The 22799-nt window shown below is 42.9% G+C and overlaps 2 protein-coding genes across 3 annotated transcripts in view; one reads left to right on the top strand and one right to left on the bottom strand.

Annotated features, from left to right (window-relative positions):
* Positions 1-22799, bottom strand: part of brf1a (BRF1 general transcription factor IIIB subunit a) — a 110018-nt gene that overhangs the window by 80726 nt on the left and 6493 nt on the right. For both annotated transcript variants that reach the window (XM_080413767.1, XM_080413768.1), the window contains exons 3-6: positions 17537-17617; positions 9358-9531; positions 5849-5880; positions 399-471 (exon numbers count right to left, since the gene is read on the bottom strand). In XM_080413767.1, coding sequence (XP_080269893.1) covers positions 399-471; positions 5849-5880; positions 9358-9531; positions 17537-17617 — 360 coding nt within the window. The remainder of the gene's footprint in view (positions 1-398; positions 472-5848; positions 5881-9357; positions 9532-17536; positions 17618-22799) is intronic.
* LOC308074354 (DNA-directed RNA polymerases I, II, and III subunit RPABC1-like) lies at positions 21833-22186 on the top strand (the record flags this gene model as incomplete). Its single annotated transcript, XM_080413772.1, has 1 exon — positions 21833-22186. One exon carries the CDS (start codon positions 21833-21835, stop codon positions 22184-22186), a length of 354 nt encoding a protein of 117 aa, XP_080269898.1.

Here is a 22799-nt window from a genome sequence, read left to right on the forward strand (position 1 = left end):
ACACTCATGGTATTGCAAGACATTTTGGATAAAAGCAATGCATCTACCCAAATGGCACATACAAAGCTTGGCAGGAACAGAAACTCCAGAGCTAAATTTAGGGGCTCATTTGTTCCACTGAACAAACATAAGAACAGCCTGGCTTACAATCAGAGCTTCTCTGACAGTCTAAGAGTAGACACACGCACAAAGATTTCAATCCTCATTCAACCCCAAGTTAGTTGTCCCATACAAATTTAGAAAATTACGGTGAAAATACCATGCCGTAGTTTTACTCTCCAAGGCTTTCTGACTTTAAAAAGCTTATTTGGTCAGCAACTAGCTAGATTTATTTTGTTTTTAGGGAAACGTGTATCCTCAAAAGAAGCCATAATGGAAAAGAGGTAGTTGGTTGGTACCTATAGCTGGAGCGTTGATGCATAGTTCTCTGGCCAGGACGAGGAATGTTCTTCCCAGAATGTAAACATTCACCTGATGGAGGAAATCAGAGTCGTTGTAATGAGACAGAAAAAAACCAAACCAAAATTAAACTTTTTAGCTTTTACTTATTAAGTATACAACATTGAGCGTGAGACAGTGCAGAGGAAGACGATCTCGAGGAAGGTACTGGTGGGATTTAAACCTGGACCCACCTATGTGGTCTGAAAGTGGAGGTTTCAACCATCAATAGGCACTTCAATCAAACATTGACATTTACAGAACCCTTCACCCATCTAAAAAACCTTCGAGCTTCATTATCCCCCTATACCGTCTGCTACTAAGTATGGGAGAGGGCCGAAATAGAAACATGATTTAGATGATGGGGTAGAGGCGGGAGGCTGACTGCATGCACGTGATTTATGTCACTTCCACTTGAGCTATTTAGCCCGATTGCCTATGCAGAAGTCTAGTTTAGCAGTTAGAGAAAGGGGGGTGGGTGGATGAAAGAAGATGTCATTGGGGTTATCAAGCGGGGAACCTCCCATCACAGATGTTTCATTGTATTGGTCCCCAGGCCAAGACACCTCCAGAAGGCTCTGCAGTAAACTCTGCTATGGCAGAAGCCAACCCGCCTTCCATAAGAAATGAGGGATAGAGTCAGTAATGACACCACAAGCATTGGTATCTTCTGTATATCTGACATATTATGTAATGTTCCTTCCCCAGTTATCAATATCAGAGCAGGAAACCTTATTCTAGTGGTTTTCGATCTCAAAGACATGGTGGCCATTTGGTGGCGAGAGCAGGGTTGAAAGCTTGGTGACCAGGTCACGATCCCCAGGTCAGCTTTCTCCCGTTCCTCTCCAGACCAACCCTTCACATCTCAGGGGTGGTTTGGGGTCCCTACCCGGGTAGACAGACAGTGAGATGGACAATCAGTCAGGCAGGCAGGCAGACAGATGGAGGGACCGACAGACTCTCACTCTCAGCCTCCTGTGGAGCCAGGCCGGCCTGCAGCCTCACCCCGTTCTATTCTGGGAGTCAGATTCCATTCCGGAATTCAAACAGAAAAACAAAGAGGTGGTACGATGGAACAGAATGGAACGGATGTTACCCAGGCTTTGGCAGATTTGATTTGTACATATAAAACATGTATTTCCATAGTTGATATTCCTAGAATACTGGCATTTTAACAGTATAAAAAAAATTTACAAATTGAAAAGTTAAAATGTTGATACTGTATGTAAACTATGAAATGTAACCTATGGATGGAATGGCAACAATAGGATGCAGAAGGGCAGCAAAATAACTTTGTTCTCTCATTATGATTGCAAGACATGCAGCAAACTAATCAAGTTCATCAATTCAGCTGTATTTCTTCAGCCAAACCAACAAGAGCGCTTAAAAACTAATGCCACAGGAACCTCCAGACATTTTCCTACAGTAGGCAGTGAGGCAAATACACCTGTTTAACAACCACTTAAACCCTGTATATTTAGTTGACTGGAGGCCCCAGGGGTTTACAGTAGGCCACCTCCATTTTTCCCTCTACACCTAATATCTTCACTGAAAATAGCGTATCTATAAACCCACAATGTGTCATGTAGTGACACGTTGTGAGCTTGCAGAATCTTTGATTCTTTTTCTTGACGTGTTTTTATTTTTCTGTATTTCTCCTTACTCTCCGTTTCTCTGTCCTGCCTCCTTTTCTTTGACTGAAAACTGAAAACAACAAAATGGATAGCAAAAAAATAATTTCACACTGATTGACTCCTTTAAACCTGTGATGAGACAATAAAACTGATTCTGAATGTTTACTCCAGAATAGGGACGCTAGGGTTCATAACAGTTTGCGATGAAAAGCTCAATGTGACTTAATATGTCATGGCCCGTTTTATAATGTAGGCAGTAGTTACACTAGTGAAGATTTAAAAGACAATAGAGCTAAGAGTCCAATCAATATCAGGACATAAATAACTCTCTAAGCCAGAAACTGTCCAGTGGGAGGACGTACTTTATGTATAGTGCTAATCAACCTAAAGGCATCCTGGGCTTGAAAGGGGAATGCCACTCAATTCTAGAATTCTTATGTAATTAATATAGATGACGATGGTACATAACCTACAAAAATGTAATAACTTTATCTTCCTGTCTGGAAATATTGACGGTCCATCCTAGACTGCCATTTTCTCCCCAAGCCAAACATCAGAGAATTTAACTTTTATTTAGCCAGGACTAGTCTGGAGGATCAGCTTTTTAATACCCATACCACATAGGCACAGACCTAATCATGATGCCATGTGTTTGAATCTGGCATGCCATCAGCCCTCTCTACACTTTGGCTGTGTCCCAAATGGAAGAAATGCTGCTGGTAGGCAAGGCATCAAGGTCTGTTCCATTCAGAAGTCAAGTCATGTAAAATTCTGTCTGCTATTGGTGCCTTGGCTAATACATAACGCAGCATTCAAGTATCTTTCGCAGGGAAGGATATTCCACAATTGTTGTTCAAACACTGTCACATTTGTCAAATGTGATGTTATTTTCATTATGATATGTTATTATATTAGCCAAGTTGGCTAAGTTGCTCTGGCTCACAGGGCTCAAGCCCGCTTCTGTTGGCTAAGCCAACAGAAGCAGGCTTGAGCCCTGTGAGCCAGAGCAAGTGACAATGACATGCAAGCCTGAGCAAGTGTCCACCCCGAGCAGTGTGATGACCATGTTGTCTACTCAGTGCTGTCCGAGTTGCATACCGATAGGGTGGGAATTAGGGGTAATTAACTTTTCTTTCAATTTTTTTATTATCTTGCAATGATTAATTACAAGCTGCTACTTCATTTAAATAACAAAAAATATATAATATACATATATTTTTTCAGTACGGTTGAAGGAGATACATTTAAATGACCAATAAGTCTAACTGTTTTACCACAGCCAACATTAGCCACTAAAAGGGTTGCTTGATTACGGTATGTAAACAAGTTCAACACAGCTGTGTTTGTGCATGAGCCGTTCATGATGAGCTTCCTGTCTTGGAAGCCTGTTTCAATCATAACTTTCAATTTCAGGAGCCTCCACACTAACACTTTGCCTTTGAAGGATGGCGGCTAATCAGGCAGCTGCTCTCTTTTTGAGACACAGGGGCGGCAGTGGCTCAGGAGGTAGAGCGGCCGCTTGGGAATCGAAAGGTTCCTAATTCGATCCCTGGCTCCCCATGGGTTAGTGTCGAAGTGTTCTTGAGCAAGACACTGAACACCTAACAGTTACCATGCAAGGCACCAACCTGCTCCTCCACTGTCCGTGTGTGAATGGGTGAATATTAAGGCACATTGTAAAGCGCTTTGGATAAAGGCGCTATATAAAGGCAGCATTTACCATTTTAGCGTCATCGAGTCTGTCCTGTTGATTTACTGCACCTTTACCCGAAAATACTTAGTTGACCGGGGTCCCCCAGGGCTCTATACTACTTTAGGTCCGCTCCTTTTTTCTCCTCAGCAACAAATCTTTGCCGAAAATAGCTTATCTACAAGCTCAAAACCATAGACATAATGGACGAAGGGAGTCCATTGGTTTCTACAAACCCGTGTTGAAACCATCATTTCAGCGAAGTCAAATCTACCATTTTGTATTTCCGGTCCCGAACGGAACCAGAAGACAGGGAGCGAGGGTGGGTCTTCATTCAGTAGAACCAGTAGAAGCATACCCTTCTTTAAAATTGATTGACTGAAAACAAGTATTTATGAAAATATAAGATAATAAAACCAAGTGTACAGTCTGGTTAAAAACCCATAGACTATAATGGAATGAGAATTCTTCTGCAACCAGCAGGAGGGGAAAGCGACATCTTCTGGGCCGTTAATGAGAACTGCAGAGTTTTTATTACTTCTGCACTGGCTTCATTTGCAGCGGCGGATGCTTGCCGCCTGCTCACAACAACGTGTGGGATTGCGATGTGTAAGCTAGGGTTAATATTGTTATTGCTATTAGGCAGTCTACCCAACATCTGTCAACTTCAACAAACAATTCCCAGAGGCCAGAAAGTAGTAGCCTGGTAAACCCCCCTCCCTCCGGAAATCTCATTTGCATTTGATTTCAGGAAGGAGGTCTGGGATTGCGCAGGGAGTAAAGCTGCCCGAACACTGCGTGTTCGAACCAATCAGCGGCTGCTAGGGGCGGGATCATCCAATCAACTGCCTAGTAGCTTGAAAAAAAGAAAAACCGTCTATCATCGATTCTGCGACCGGAGTCTCAGATGGGAAGTAGGCTGTGAAACAAATGTGTGTCGCAAGCTTCTTCCATTTGACGGTGTCAGGTTAAGAAAGTAGGGGACTGAGACTGAATCTTGTGATCTCATTACGTATAAAGTGTGGAGCTGATCCACAGACTGGACTCACAAAATGTATTTTGAGGTTTTAATACCCAACTTATCTTTATACTGCATTAGAGGAAATGATGGGATGACCAACAGTACCAGATGTTCTGAGCCCCTATTTTTACTATACTTTTACATGAATGGGCTCAGACCTGGTCCCTGCATACCGTATACCCCTCCCGACACACACACAGGGTGTGGGCTGGGTGGGACCCCACAAATCACAGACAGAGCACCATCGCCCCGCAGCAGACTGGACATTAACCATCCAACCACATTGCCCCTCAAACACACACACACACACACAGCGACCCCACTCCCCTCCAAGCCACACCCCACTCACTCCCACTCAAACCCACATATACTGTACACTCCAAACCCCATGACCTAGGCCACTCTCCCGCCAACACACACCTCCCTCTTATTACACACCCACCCAACTCCACTCCCATCTTCCAAATACCACAAGGGGGGATTGGGACAGAGCTTCTCAAGGACAGCTGGGAGCACAAAAATAAGGCCTCCAGACCAGCTGTGACTATGAGAAATGTCCCCTCCACCAACCCCACCCTGACTCACTGTGAATCAGCAGCAGCAGACTCTATTTATACATCTCACACAGGATTTTAATGACACATTTTAGAGTCTAGTCCACGACTTACAGCGGCAACATGCAACTCTGATGCGATGAGGGCATCCAGGTTGTGATGGGTTAGAGGTTGTGTGCGTGTGCGCACGTGTTATGTAGCAGCAGTAAGAGCAACAGACAGAAAAGTTAAATTAGCACTTTACAGTAGGGACTGAGGAGTAGTTGCAGTAGCTGGACCATCATTAACCACTTAAGCTGTATTTTATACTTTGTCTTACGGCGGTGTTGTGCAAAAATAGCATTATCTGCTATTTTTGCAATCTCATAATAAAAATTAAAGCCCATAATAGGGATGCCAGGGAAAGTGGCTAACAATAGCATTAATAGTAGGTGCCCAGTAATAGTAGTTGCAGTAGTTGCAGTAATAGCAGTAGGATTACAGACAGATTTACTGAGGTTGTGAAACGTACCTGCAGAAGGTCGCTGAGGTCTAACAGCATGTCTGGAGAGGTTGTTAAGGCAACTGAACAATGGAATGGAAGCATTTACAGTACACTTTTCTTTTATATATGCACATGAATGCCATTGTGTGGGGGTTGAATGCTTAGAACCTGTGAATATAACCATAAACTAGACCACTAAACATACTCAAAATTGTGTCCTGAAAGTGCCAGTCACCGACTCTCAGCTGGAAGTGAGAAATCCAACACGATGCACTCCGTTTATAGCCTTGGCCTAATGGTGGCGCTAGAATTCATCAGAGAAAGGGTTCACCAATGACAAGAGCTTGGGGACCGTATGGGGTTGAAGACAAACGATGACGTGAGGGGTCTTCCCCTCACGTTTCTAAATGTGTTTCTAAAACATTCAATTATAAAATAGTAACTGGCACTTTAAGTCACATCTGATATAAAACTTAACCTCATGTCTGGGTCATCAGCATTCAAACACAATAAGATGAGGATATTTTAAGACATCAGACATGTTACAGCGGGTGAGGCTGTTACTACCGACAACCAGACTGGACCTGGTTAGATCAATCAACTTAGACAACAATAAATGGGTGATGCTGAAACAGGTAATACATCTACTTCACTGATACACGTCTACACTGACCCAGGACTGACCTCTGGACACACACACACACACACACACACACACACACACACACACACACACACACATTCCCAACAACACACCCATGTATGCAGTCTGAGCCACCAGGCTGGACACGCTGGTCTCCGTGGCGACAGCAGCACCTGTCCCCAGGCTGTCAGAGTGGATTAGTGACCCGCAGTTTAAAAAGGCATCAGAATGGAATTAGCAAACAGCGCAGATCAAATGGGATAATCTCAGCGCACGGCGTCTGGAGATCACACACACATACATAAACCCCCTCACACACAAAGCTCCACCGTAATCAGCAAAATGACAGGGGGACAGGGAGAGTCCACCGTGCACATCTGGTTTGCCTAAGGGTGGGGGATACACTGTTCTACGGTTAATGTCCTCTTTTCATCTTTTTTAAATGAGGGGGGAAGAGAAGTCCAACTTTTCACAATCAATTAGCATTTAAATTTGACATTTTATTTTATAACAAAACAATGCGGCATCAGGTTAAACACACCTCTACGATCCCCCTCCCCACACCAAGTGATTAATGGTGAAAATGTGTTTTTTTCCAAAAAAAACACTATGGCATCAGTTCAAACACACTGCAACCAGTGTTTTTTTTTCAATTGATATTTAGCACTTCATTTGACATTTTGTACAACAAAACGGCATCAGATGGCATTTTCCAATGAAGTTTGGCCTTTGTAGATCAAAATGTACTCAGTTTGCACTGTTGTTCTAGTGTTTTAACGTCAGTTACATTAGTTGCACACATCTCTAGAGGTGATACTGTATGTCCTTATTGTAATTGATGTCCATCAGGTTGTATCATAGAAAAATCTAGACTATGGAACATCTGGTTTGACAAAGAAGAAATAATTCTACTATTCCACTTCTGGAGGGAGTTTTAGTTTACAACTGAAATGTGAAATATGCAGTAAATGCTGACAGAAAGAAAGAAAAGACAGATTAAAAGGAAAACAAGGATGAAAGGTAAAGTGGACACACGGAAGATGGAGGAAAGGCCAAGGATGTTTCTATGCATTTACCATCCAAACGTTATGGTTCTAAACTATAGAGCACCGAAGTCTGACGTAATTTACACATCCTACCCGGGTCGCGGTTCCCCCCCCCCCGTTCTGAATTCCCATAGACGTGTTTAATATCGCGTCATATAAGAACTGTGTTCCAAAAATAAACAAATGACCCCGGCGATTTTACTCTTATGGATATGAAGCATCAACTGACGGTGAGAAAACGCTAATGTTACTTCCGCCGAATTAGTTAAATTTTCGCCAATAACTGACTGTATCAAATATGAGTGTCTGACTATCATAAACGATACAGAGCCTACTCCCTGACAATTTCGCAGAGACAGTTTGTTTATTTTTGGACCCCAATTCTTATATGAGACGATTCTATGATGACACAATGTTATTCTCCATAGAGAAATTACTTTACAAACCAGGGGATGAACGAGTGACGTCAGGACTTCTGTACTCTATACAGATCGTCATTAAGCACAGTTCTGACAACCCCTGCAATAAAATGACACCTAGTCAGCTGTGGAGCAGGTGCTATTTTTGCACAGCACACGCACCTGTGTTCACATCAACCACTCCTGTGCATACATGCACAAAAACAAACCATGTGAAAAATAAATACCAATACCAAATACCAATTCCACACACACACACACAAATCATTAGTTTGTAAACTCTTAGATACATCTACTACTCTTGACACATACTCACAGGTTTAGATACATAAACGTAACATAAACCCACCCACCAGAATACATAAGCCCAGTAAACAGTGCTGTGTGTAGGCTGCGTTTCATTAGCTAAAACCTGGCTGGGCTGCACTTCTCTTACATAACAGACCCAGAGTCAGTAATAAACTAAACAATGACACGTTGAGTGCTGTGCAGAACCACAACACACAGGCTCTGGTTAGAGGCATGGTTATAATCACTATGATGCAACTTTCTAACGTCTGAGAGGAGCTGAGTGGAGATTATGAAACGCACTGTAACACTGAGAAACAGAAAACACAGGTCGCCCGGCGTTTCATCACTCAAGCCTATTGTAACTAATTCATTGAGTCATTGGATAGGGAATCTAATGATAAAGGATTTTCTATATCTTGACATTATAGATCAAATCTGGATTTATTTCCCTTTTTGATCAACTAAACCGCACTCACAATCAGATTCTGTCTAAATGGTGGACTGGTTTAAAAAATGTTATGTTTAAATACTTAGTTATGTGACACTTTCAAGAGATTGCTATGTATTCTAGTAGCCAGTCTAAACTATACGTTTCGATGTTTTCTCTATATCCTTATCTTGTTATATTCATACATAAAAGAAGAGCCACTTTAACTTCTCCCCTGTGTCTCCCCTGCACCGTCTCCCTCTCCCCTTCACTTTCCTAAACTATTAAATCCTGAGTGTTCATTTAACCCATTTTGGGCAGGAACCCCTATTTGTAACTATACCTTTCAGGACGGGAACCCCTTTTGGGGTTCTTGTTGCTATGTACAGTATATAGCAACATACATTTGCTGTCATTTTTGAAAAATATTTGAAGTTTTTCAGAAAACTCAGGTCAGGATTTAGAAGGCGTTTTTTGAATCGGCCTCAGGTCTAAATGGGTTAACTCCTGAGTGTTAAATTAGTTAATTTAACAAATCTGACTATGATTTGTACACTCTCAGAGCAACAAATGGAATAGAATTTACAGCTAACCATTTGTATTAGTTTAGAACATATACAAATGTAAGAGGGTCAGAAAGATGAATAGACAAAGAGACCGAGACAAAGATGAATAGAAAAAAGGTAAAACAAAGTATGCAGTGAGGATACGAGGGGTCCCCTCTGTGCGACAGACCAGGTAGAGACACGCAGCGAGGACGTGGGATGACTTGCGTCCGCAGGTCAGGTGTTTGGACAAGGCCATCTTGTAGAAGTTGTAGGCTGTGTCCAGACAGTGTTGGTTCATCTGCAGCCCACGACCCAACGTGTTGATGTTGCGCTTTGCTGGACAGGGAGACGGAGAGAGACAGGCAGGTCAGTGTATATGTTACAGAGAAATTGGCATTCCAGGGAAATTGAAAGGGGTACGCTTGTTTTCACCGCCCCTCAGGCAATTCTGTAGAATCAACGCTAGAGGGCAATGCAAGCCAGACATGAGCCCCACACCACACACGCACGGACAAACGAGCACGCATGCACAAACGAGCACGCACGCACGCACACGCACACACACACACACACACACACACACACACACACACACACACACACACACACACACACACACACACACACACCCTCATTCCATGCAGTTGAAGCACAAGGGGGCGGGCCTGGCGGGCTATGTTAGTGCAGTGAGTGGCACTTGGGGCAAACGCAGTCCCCACAACATCATTTACGATTCTGTGCCTATCGGTACATAACTCAAACGGCGCTGAGTAGGCACAGGCGAATGTCCCACCGTTCAGGACGGCAACTCGGTCGCCTTAGCTCCCTCGGTGGTCCTTCACGGGGGGACAATTCGCCTGTGACTGCGCGCCTCCGAAATGGTTTTGTCACAAGGCAGCGCCGTACCATATGCACGCAATTCGGGAGTTCCGAGGCGGCTATCCACGGAATGAAGTGCACTCGTTCCGTGCAATGTTACGGTAATCTCTGGAGATCGGGTTGGATAAACTGATAAACTATACTTTATCAGCGAAAAAAAGTAGTCCGCGGTTGTTTGAAAAAGTAATGTCCCGAGCGGGAGTCAAACCCCGGCTCCCAGTGGTAGTGGGTGGGGAGTCCAATGATTATCGAAGTGCGCCACTGAGCTTTATACTAGTGGTGTAAAGTAACAAAGTAGATTTACTCAAGTACAATTTTGAGGTATTCGTACTTTACTTGAGTATTTCTCTCATATTATCCATTTTATTTTCAGCGTTCCCCTATAGCGTAGCTTCCTGGTTGTTATATTGTTGTTGTGGTCGTCGTCCTCGCATCAAAGCCCCGCCTCGCAGCACCGCCCCGCGCCTATAAAACTAGCGCTCCCCTGTCAATTTCCCTGGACTGCCAATTTCCCTGTGACATATACATACACACACATTACACACATGCAAATAGACACACACATAAAGGCATATTATTACACACGTGCCTACACACAACACAAGTACTGTAGAAGCCTGCTATTACACACTCAATGCCACACACATACATACGTGTACAGAGTACAGACCTAACTTCTCCCGAGAGATACGTTTCATAGAAATTGCATAAAAACACAGGCACCATATATGTATATGCACATGCACACTAAAGCAAACAGCTTGCAGACACAAACACACACATGTTAAGTATGTCATCCGTATACAAATGGGTACAGAAGTAGTATGTCATTACACACACACACATTTCAGATGTAGGCGGAGGGCAGGCAGAGCTAAAGAAAAACAAAGCAGGGTGTATAATTACACCAGCAGAGGTGCAGGTGTGACAGAGTTCATGACCTTCCTCTTAGTATGACGACCTCAGCTCATAAGCATTCTAATACACACAAACAGATGTCCTGAAGTCTGAGTTATACTTTGTTATGTGCGGGTGTCGCACATATGCACAACATACATAGCAGCTCTAGGCTGACAACATGTTGCAATGTGACTAGATCTGCTATTTTTGGTGCATGTCACCGGCACACAACAAATAAATCAGGCATTAGGTCAGCCAGGCGGTTCTCAAGCTTTCCTTCAACCTAAATTGTGCCTCTATGTTTTTGTGGCACAGGTGATGTTCACTCTAACTCTGTTCTTGTAAATCCATGTTCTGCGATGTCCTCAATCCTTTTTCCTTTGGCAAGACAATCATACAAACATTTTATTTTAAAAGTATTGATGCAGAAAAAGCGTTTAGGCTTTGAAGTTGCACAGGGCAGCTGTGAATAATAACCAAGATATACAAAAATATACTAATAGTGGAATAGTACTGTTTCACTCCGTTCTAAAAAGAGACCTTGAACCATGAAAGAGCTCTTGTTCAAAAAGGATTATGACTGTCTGTCTCCAGATAACGTTTAGTTTCTTTTACTTTTTCATTATCTAATTATCAAGGATTCAAGGATGTGGCCAGCACAAAATGATTACACAAGCATTTACAGCTGCACCTGTAACACTTGACTACACATGCATTTCTATCATCTTTATGTATTAACTGTGTGTGTGTGTATGTGTGTGTGTGTGTGTGTGTGTGTGTGTGTGTGTGTGTGTGTGTGTGTGTGTGTGTACGGCCTCATTATGTCCGGGTGATAATCTAGTTAATCGTTCTGCATTAATGGTTTCACAATGGGTTGTCACAGTAGCAATCTCATACAACTGGACAAAATTATTTTACTAGCAGCTCCAATGGCCAGTTCCCCCTATTCAGTTCTGTCTGACACATAATCTGCATCCTTAGCCCTTAACATCTTATTCATTTGTGTGAACTTCAATTTTATTTAAAGGGCTTTATTTAACGGCTCCCCTTAGTATTGAGACAGACAGTGACGAAGCCAAAGGCTGCAGCATACTTAAAACAATGCCAAGCTTTTTTTTGGCTTGGGAAGGGCTTGCCAAACCCAACTTGCTATGCTCAGTTCTGAGTTCTTGACGTTTGACCCTGCCCACTCAGTACTATGCCTAGCAAGACCATGCATGGTCCTCTCCACTGACTGAAGCATTGTGTACGCCCGGCACTGGTACCTATGATTTTACCACGCTAGGGGTTCAGGCCGCTACACAGCCCTCACATCTTGAGTTCAGGCCGCTACGCAGCCCTCACACCTACGTTGCATCGCCGATCCGACCGAGATGTCTGAGTCATAGTGTCGAGGACTTAAGACGTTGTACTGTACCTGTCCGTCTTGTCCCTTTTGTGCCCATACATGGAGATCTCTGTATCTGTCTGTCTACCTGTGTTCCTTTTATGCCCAAATATGGAGATCTCTGTATGGCAGTCCTTGTCCCTTTCATGCCCATATATGGAAATCCCATATGTCATCAGTATATGCCGATATATTGGCATAACTATATATGGACATATCGGTCGGATCGGCGGTTCTGGACAACCATATCGGGTTTGTTAATGGTTATGTCTGAGTCAGAGTGAGGTGGCCGTGGTCCTGCCTATATATGGGCGAATCAGGTTTGTTTATGGTTATGTCTGAGTCCGAGTGACGTGGCCGTAGTCCGCACTTTGGCAAATTTGGCAGAGGTTTTGCATTTCTTGCAACAGGTATTGTACCTCCTAACATCGTCACAGAAACTTTCTTCAAAAGTGACCATTGACCTTATTGGTACGTTGCCAACAGATTGTGTAAATAAAACAATATAAATCACGAGCCCATTGCGTGTCTGACCAATCACACAGGATGTTTGGCTAGAGGGTGTTCAGCAAGTTAAATCTGCAAGAAGGTGCAAGAAGTGCAAACTGAATGTCAAAAAGGCACAGCCTAAGTTCTTATTACATAATTTTGTTCTTATTGACCTGCCGAGTAATAGTGTGACGCTACTGCCAGCAAAAAAGTGTGATACTGTACCTTTGAAAAATCATGGAATATTCTCCGTGACCGCCATCCTCACAGAGATCGGCTCATTACTACGCACAGACGCACGTCTTGTAGTATAGGAAAAAACAATTGTCCACTCGCGGTAATCCATTGCACAGCTGTGGCCATTTTGAAAGTGACTTGTTTTTGCCCTAAAGCAAGAGGAACGGAGATAACTGTATATCGAAGTAAACAAGCTTTTATTTTCTAAAATTACGTCAATTTCGGGTCTGTCGTCATCAGGCAGTGAAAGCATAATTCATAGGGTAGATAACAGCACCATCTGGTGGAAAACCACTGGAAACACAAAACTTGTCAGAACTCGTCAGTGGCAGGCTGCGCCTTGGCAGAATCTGACAAGGGAACTCGTCAGTGGCAGGCTGCGCCTTGGCAGAATCTGACAAGGGAACTCGTCAGTGGCAGGCAAAAAGTTAAGAGGGAGACAAAACATGACAGAAGGCACCAGTGGGATTCAAACCCAGACCCACAGAGACTAGTTGCCCTCCTCCACAGAGAGATTACTTCTGCAAGGCACAGGACATGTTGAGCTGCTGAGGTGGTGGTGGGGTAGGGATCAAACAGACAGGCTTCCAAGTAAAAGGACGGCCTGTCTTTCACTTCTAGACTTCCCAGCTGCCTGCTCATGATAGTGTCATACAGCCCCCCTCTGGTTGGGTCTCTGCTGGCTCTGAATCACAGCATAAACCCCATTCTTGACCCGGCTGATGCAGAACCTCATGCAATACACAGGAAATGCCTACTGAACATTGTAAATTGATCCCACATGTTGTGCCAGTAGCTGATGAGTTAGTCTACTCTACCAAACACTTTGGCATGGAGCAACCCCTCGTTTAGAGCCATTATTCCATTCTGAAAATCTTGTTGATTCATTTGTTAATTTAACTGTACCAGCTACTTTGCCAGGCAACAGTAATATTAAATTCTAAGAGTCTATTTGGATGTTAACTCTTTAACTGCCAGAGTTAAAACATCGTCTATAGCTGCCCTTGCCAGCGATTTCGAGCGGTTTTACTAACCATTGAAAAATCATAGAATATTTATCTCCAGTATGATCGATCCCCCATCCCTTTATAAGACGTATCAGAGTCTCGTAGAATCTGTATCAGGGGGGGGGGGGGGATTCTCCGTTTCATAGTTGTGAGCAGTTGAATGTAGGTTGTTTTCGCCAAAAGCATCAGAAACAGAGAACAGGCCATTTTCCCAAATCGAATAACAAGGAAGAAAGACGATAATACAGAATATCGCGGTAAAATCAAAATGCTGGTATTCAAAAATCTATATCGCCCAAGCCTAACACACACACACACACACACACACACACACACACACACACACACACAGAGTATGGTAGACAACAATAACAGACACAATCAGACACACAGCATGGTGAAACTATTTCCCCAATCATGCAGTCAGACCGACTCAAGAATAGTATTGTATATGCACTCTCACACACACCAGCCCTCCATACATATGACTTTTATCCCATTAGTCAGTGTCTGCTGTGCAGTATGAAGGGATATACGCCCGCCCGCCCACACACACACACACTGTGTGAGTCAACTAAATGATGCTTTGACTCCCCTCAAGCTACAATAAACAGACTTTGATTTAAAAGCTATCATTGGGTGTACCCATGTACCCATGAAACCGTTTGTTTACATCCGGGTCCTCGTTGTGGCTTCTGCAGCTCTAAAAAGATTGCCAATAAACGGTCAAAAACGCTGACACTGGCTGTACCCCGTTTAAAAAAAACTATGGCACTCAATGAGTCCTCAACAAATGTAATTTAAGACCCAAATACATGTCGCAACAATGTCTTCCTATATTGAAATTGGCTAATGGGAGTGCGGGCCAGTGGGTGGTAAAACTTCTATTAAACAAGGCCTACGAATCTTTTCACAGAACTCTGTACAATTACTACACTAGCTCTGCTTTTATCATCTTTATTTTCTTAGAGACCGTAGTAAGCAAACACAGCCCCTACTGCTGCACCAATTACGCCGCCATGTGGACCTCCATAAGCTTTTCCCAAGTCAGTGCCTATAAGAACATTAGTAAGTAGATTCCATATTCCCCTGAGCGTGTCGAGCCTTTGTTGACGATTCTCATCCTCATGGTGACGGTAGAAGATGTAGGTCAATCCTCCTCCCGCAACCACAGCCCCTAATGCTGCACCAGTTACGCCACCAGGTGGACCACCAATCCTGTCTCCAAGGATAAGGCCCGATTCAACACTGTTAGCTAGAATAAATGCTACGAAATACATTGTTTCGAGCCTTTGTTGATGATTCTCTTCCTGATGGCGGTAGAAGAGGTATGCCAATCCTATAATGGCTATAAAGTACATTGCTATTGGCTATAAAGTACATTACTATTATTGTGTTGAGCCTTTGTTGATGATTCTCTTCCTCTTGTCTCGATAATTCTAGTATTGAAAAAATACTTAAGGATCAACTGGTTGTCTAACCCTGGGTCAAGACACGCTGAGATGGTGTCCAAGTAGGAATTAAACCGAGATGCCCCTTGGCAGTAGAGGGAGAAGGAGAACAAGTGGGAACACATCTGTGGGGGATGAGTACCTGGGTTGTAAGGCCAGCTACTGTACCTGTGGGATATGAGTCCCTGGGTTGTAAGGCCAGCTACCTGTGGGATACAAGTCCCTGGGTTGTAAGGCCAGCTACCTGGGGTTCAATGTCTAATACTGCTGATAGGGCTCCTTGGAATCTGTATTGATGCTTCGTGTCTTAGAGGTAGTTGATGCTCTTATCGCAGATGGAACTGCCTTAACTTGGGGATGCCTTTGCCTTTAAGTGGTTGGCTGTCATTATGGTGATGTCAGTCATATCCATATATGGAGCCCCCGATGTCAGTCATGCCCAAAGATAGGGTCTAAAGATAGGGATGTGAGGCTGGGATGTTTCAGTTATCTCCATATATGGGGTTCCAGGAGAGTCTATGATGTCAGACTTGAGTATGTCAATTATCTCCATATATGGGGATGTCTCGATCGGGGAGGGAAGCCGGGCAGGGAGGGTGATATCGGTCATTGCACGTACTCCTACGGGCTGGAGCTGAATTTGGTTCCTAACTATCTATCATTTAGCTGGGGAACCCCTGGAACTCCCTCAAGGACCCCTGTGGGTCCCCAGACCCCACTTTGAGAACCACTGTCTTACACACTCTCTGTGTGTGCGTGTGTAAGCACAACAGCATCCAAGTTGATTTACTTCTGATCAGTCAAACATTTTCCTATCACTTGAAACTCTGTTGCCTGATGATAGCTGAAGGGGAAGCGTCCCTCGTTTTTATTCCAATTGTAACCAGTGACATCCGTTCTATAGCATACGTACATGTGTTGTTAGCACTTAGGAATCATTACTATGTTCTGTAGCATCAAGTATTGCCAAACAGCACTCAACTACTGATATCTTTGTCAACCAAAACTGTCATGGAGGCTCTGCATTTGCCCAATGCCCATTTAAATGAGCTTTTGAGCTTACACACCTGGAGCAAATAAATTAACGAGCAACACGCATTAAGCAGCGCTGACGGCCGGGCAACGAGACACGCTCGTCAGCCTAGTTCACCCAAAAATGACATTTTCTATCAATTACACACCCCATGAAGCCTTGAATTCAAGCAGATTCTTTTGATAGGAAATAATTTAATTACTTTACTTTAATACTCATTAAGAAACACTGGCTAAACTTGGCCTCTGTTGATGCTTTACAGTTAACAAAAGCATGTTGTAGATGACATTGACAAACATTTTCATCATCCTCATTTATCCTGAACCTGAGCTGCTCTTAATTTAGGTTTATTTGGGGGGGATTTATGCAGCGAATTATGTTGTTCTGCCCCAATAATTTGACATTCATTTAGCAATAGTGGGGATTAAATTGACTTGACGTGTGTGGTAATTACTAGCACAATCACCTTTTTTAATCAACTTTCAAATCAAAGAAACGTCATGATATGACACAAAAAGAAGGGGCAGCCTTCAAGTTAACACTTTTTAACAGGTTAGAAATTTCATGCAGACATTGGTTTCATTACACATTCACACAACAGATCAGTCTGAGAAAAAGGATTTACAAACCACCAACTCCTTTTAGACTGAGGTGAATCCATGTGATTAAAAGCTGTGATCTTTATGAAGTGTTACTTTATTTTTATCAAATGGTAAAATATGCATTTTTAGCTTTGTTTAGTAGCAGACTTGTGAAGTGTATATAGTCTTTGACTCTTTGTCTAAAATATGTTTTGCAGATAAAGGGGTAATAGCTTAAAGATGGGTCTTTAGACAATTTAGGCAATTTGGATATGGATTCTACAAACGTTATAATATTAGCTATCTGTGATACATAAAGCCATTCATGGATATCAACACTTCACAAAGGGAACTGGTGCCCCCTGCTGTTGACTCACCATTCGCCAGTGTCTGGGCTCTGGACTCCCTTCCAGAACCTGTGTAATATCCCTCACCAAACGTAGGATTCTTGCCACCATCTGGGGACAAGAAAGGGAAGGGTATTAACATCATTTTAAAAAAAAGCTTACAGGTTACATTCAATCTGTCCAAATTAATTTAAAGGACTATACCTGCGCCAATAGGCAGGGGTTGACACTAACGGTTGCCCGACTGCCCATGGCAAGTAAATAAAACGTTTGGGCAAATGGAGTTTGCCTTCAGGTTGCCCGATGGGCAAGTGCATTCCGTCTTCATTAAATAATATCGGCTATTTATGAAGAACAATGCTACATGCTTTTTTTACAATTAGTAGTTGCACTCATTCTGTTTTTTCAAAGGGACTGTCGCCACTCAGCAGTTATCGATTGGATTTAACATTCATTTGTTCTACAAGTGCAAATGTTACGTATCCTTTTATAATGGACAATTACTTTTCGGGCAAGTGGCCATGACCTTTGGGCAAGTAGAACATGACCTGTACTTGCCCGTTGGGCAAGTGCCTCTGAGACCTTAGTGTCAACCCCTGATAGGTATCGTTGACTATTTACCAACTTTGGCCATTGTGTGTTTAACAATTCATGGACTTCGGGTGTAAACCCGGTGGTTAAACATACTATCAAAATTTGGTTCCAATTCAGGAAACATTTTGGCCTCAAAAAGGCAGGCACGCTCCTCCCACTGGTTGGCAATCACCTGTTCCCCCCATCACAGAACGACGCAGCTTTTAAGATTTGGCATAGATCTGGTTTGGTGTATTTCGAAGACCACTTAATTGAGGGTTCATTTGCCTCATTTGTAATGTTACAACAGGACAATGACATCCCGAAAACCCACTTATTTAGATACCTGCAGGTGCGCAGTTTTGCTCAGAAACACTTCCCACTCCCTTCCTCGCCACTCAAAAATGCTATAAATACAATTCTTGAACTTCATCCTTTGAGGAAAAATAATATATCAAAAATCTACAATATAATACAGGGCATAAATCCTCCCTCTTTTGACAACACAAAACTGGCGTGGGCAGAGATGCTCATAGGCCTGCGTCCTGCGTCGCTGACGCACAATATTGCGAAATGACGCATTCATGACACCGTCGTGGCGTCCATGGGACGCACTAGAGTTGTCACCAACAACAGAGACAAATAAAAAAATAATTTGCGGTAAAATTAGTTGCTGTGATCTGCATGGACTCTCTCGGTTAGACACCGTTGTTTGGAGAAGTATAACTCTCGGTTAGACACCTTTGTACTGGAGAAGTATAACTCGGTTAGACACCGTTGTGTGGAGACTCTCTCGCACACGTTGTTTTCCTCCGAGGTGGAAAGACTGGTGATGCGAGGTTACACACGTTGTCGCAGCAGCAGCAGCACAGCCCCGGATAGATACATTAAAACCTGGACCCCTTTTATAGAATTTGTTGAAAAACATCACTTGAATACATACTCCTTATACAAGTAAGACGCGCGAACGCTGGAAGCGAACGCAGATCGACTGTGGCTGCCATATTTCAACCACACTGTAGTAGTGCACTCTGCCGCACTCTGCCGGCTGTATACAGGCAGTGCATCTGCTGGCATTTCAGCACGGAGTTTCGAGTCACATGGGGGCGCGAGCCAATGAGAGCGTGAACACACGCTGTATACAGGCAGTGCAGCTGCTGGAATTTCAGCACAGAGTTTCGAGTCACATGGGGGCGCGAGCCAATGAGAGAATGAGAGCGTGAACACAGACGGAAAGACCATAAATATGGGACAGACACAACGCAAGCACGATGATATAGTAAGCTCCACTTGGTCGGAGGCGCGGCTTTGCCGCGCCTCCTTCCGCGTTCGCAATAATTGACAACACTCAACAAATCTGGCTCTGACGGCCTCTGGCTGGAGATCTACAGTGTATAGACGATTGGATGCAAAACTATGTATTTTCTCATTTTTATCTCTATTCCATCGCTCTCAATAGTGGAACTGTCCTTAATTTGACCTGAAAGAAACAACATATTCTGACAAAAAGTTAAACTGTTTTGTTTGTCCGTTTGTTTTTTTGTTTTTATATACTTGTCCTTTTCTTTACTGTCCAGTGATTTTTATTATTATTTATTATTTTTTGTTGCCTGTCTTGTCATGACCTTGGGGGGAGGGTGGGGGATTGGGGAAATAAGATATCGTACATAAGACAATGTGCTTGTATTTCTATGCAACATATGGAAAAATTAAAATAAATAAAAAAACAATTCATGGACTTTTCAACTTAGTTCATATATCAATCCGTTATTTTTGCTTCCGTTTTCTTTCTGTTGTTCACGACTCGTGTGAGTACGTATGCATGTGATCATCCATGTGTGCAAATAATAAGTATAATTGCCTATTGAAAATGGTGTGTTAAAGGGCAAGACCACTTTGGTAGAGGTTTGGGTTGTGTAGTTACCTTGCCATGATGTAACTCCAAAGGTGGGCAAGAAATTAAAAAAAATTGCTCCATTGATTAGAAATTGATAATTCAAAATATGCTCCTCATTGACTTACATTGTATGGTAAAACAGCTCTCAAAGTCACTCTTTTAGCACATAAACGAACGCAAACAAAGTTGATTCAGACAATATAGAACATCACCAAACCCAGTACTGTTTTTCTTTTAATAAAAATGTCAACTTCCTGTTGATTTTGCCATTTTTAATAAGTAAAAAACCTGGACTGGATCCACGGATCCGGATCCAGATCTTCAAATAGTAAAATCAACAGGAAGTTGACATTTTTATTAAAAAAACAAACGGTACTGGGTTTGGTGATGCTCTATATTGTCTGAATCAGCTATGTTTGGGTTCATTTGAATGCTAAAAGACTTTGAGAGCTGTTTTACCGTACAGTGTAAGTCAACGAGGAGCATATTTTGAATTATCAATTTCTAATCAATGGAGCAATTTTTTTTTTCTTGTCCACCTTTGGAGTTACATCATGGCAAGGTAACTACACAACCCAAACCTCTACCAAAGTGGTCTTACCTTTTAAGGTATATTCTCTCACATATTGTATATTTTGGTGGTTTAAATTATATTTTCACACAGATTTGTTTCTGTGAGGGTATACTTGCAATAGTTTTTTTTTACCAGCGGGATCAATACAGGTTTTATCTCATCTTAGACGCTTTGATGATTTGGGGCCTGGGTTCCATATTGTTCTGAGAGTGTGCGTGTGTGTGCGCGCGCGTGCGTGCGTGCGTGTGCGTGCGTGTGTGCCTTGTGTGTCATGTGTTGCGTCTCTGCAGGGTGTGCGGGTGTCAGTGCGGTGGCATTAGATCATGTGTCATTTCACGTCATCACACATAAGGAATGTGCGTGCAGTGGCACTGAGCACAATATGATAAATGGCAGACAGAAGTATCAGATCTCCAGGTCAGCACCATGATCATAGACCCACAGTTACCCTGAGCACTCTGGCCCACTTGGCTGGTCTCTCGACAGAGTCAGGACTGTGGAAGTTGAAGTTAGAGACATCAGACCTATGTGTGTCCACTTCGTCCAGTGACCCGGATCATTTGGCTTTTTAGACTGCTTGACAAGGACACCCTCGTTTGGTGCCAATTTCCCTAAGAAATCTGGGGCTGCCGTTAAAAAGGCCATTCATGACATTCATATTTGTTTGATATTAGTATGCTATCTTTATCCGGTATTGACGATCAGAGAACTTGGAGGCCAGTCTGATGTCATAGACATAGATCACCATATTTGGGCAAGACTGACATGGAACTCCAGGCATGGCTGACATCATAAATGGCATCACAGTGACATCACAAGGAGCGTCGAACCGTACTTAAGACCTGGCCGCACAGAGTGGAAGAAGCAGTATCGTTTATATATTAAGTGTGCCATCTCTTATGAAGTTTTCACTGTTTACATAGGCTTCACAATATTAAATCTCAATCAAGTAGTAGAGTTCAAGGTGTTGATGGATGAAATTTCAAGGAGGTTCAAGGAAATGGGAGATAACGAAGAAGAAACATACAAACTGTGGAAAATCCGTAGAACAATCATGCAGTTGTGCTATGACAGGGGCTATCTGGTGACCCAGGATGAACTGGACCAGACTCTTGATGAATTTAAGAGTCAGTTCGGAGACAAGCCTAGCGAGGGTCACCCCAAACGGAAAGAACTCACTGTGCTAGTTGCACACAATGATGACCCCACTGACCAGATGTTTGTTTTCTTTGAAGAGGAACCAAAGATTGGCATCAAAACCATCAAGACGAATTGTCAGAAGATGCAGTCGGAAAACATCATGTGCGCTATCATCGTTACTGAGAAGGGCATGACGCCGTCGGCCAAACAGGCTCTGGTTGACATGGCACCCAAATACACCCTGGAACACTTCCTACAGGAAGAGCTGCTCATCAACATCACAGAGCATGAGCTTGTTCCAGAACACAGCGTCATGTCCAAAGAGGAAGTGACAGAACTGCTGGCAAGATACAAAGTCAAGGAGAGTCAGCTACCTAGAATCCAGAGAGTAGACCCTGTGGCTCGCTACTATGGCCTGAAAAGGGGACAGGTAGTAAAGATCATCAGACCTAGTGAGACGGCTGGGCGGTATATTACATACAGACTGGTACAGTGACAGCAAGTTCTTTGTGTTCATAATAAAGGAAACTTGGTACCATACCACCTTTATATTACTGTTATCTTTTATGGTCTAGTATTTACTTCTAGTTCTATTTAAAAATGTTCACTTATAATGAATACTTTTGTAAGACTAGCGGTTCGGCCGACCTGACTGATATGCCCATACATAGAGATATGTCATCAGTATATGACCATATATGGGCATGCCTCCTTTTGTGCCCATATACAGTATGGAGCTGACTGATTTGTTTGCCGATGCCATGATGACACATGGAGGTTAGACAACACACTCCATATTTGGGCGTAGCTGCATTGGGAACTCCTTATATGGATATGGCACGGTGACATGAGCATGAAGTCAGAGGTCCACACACCGGTCCTCCCTTAAGCCAATTTTAATATAGGATATATAAAAAATGTAATGACAAAAATAAATGACAAAATTAAAAATATCTATAATTTTTGGCTAGACTTCAAGCCATGCTTAACTGATTCACAGCCAATCACGTAGATCTACGCGAACCTATTTAAAGCCGCCACGTGCCAATCGCGTAGATCTACGTGAACAAAATAAATAAATAAATAATAATATTTTTTTTTCCCAATTT

The sequence above is a fragment of the Gymnoscopelus braueri genome (genome assembly GCF_963280865.1).
Source record: "Gymnoscopelus braueri genome assembly, chromosome: 19".
Taxonomy (NCBI): Eukaryota; Metazoa; Chordata; class Actinopteri; order Myctophiformes; family Myctophidae; genus Gymnoscopelus; species Gymnoscopelus braueri.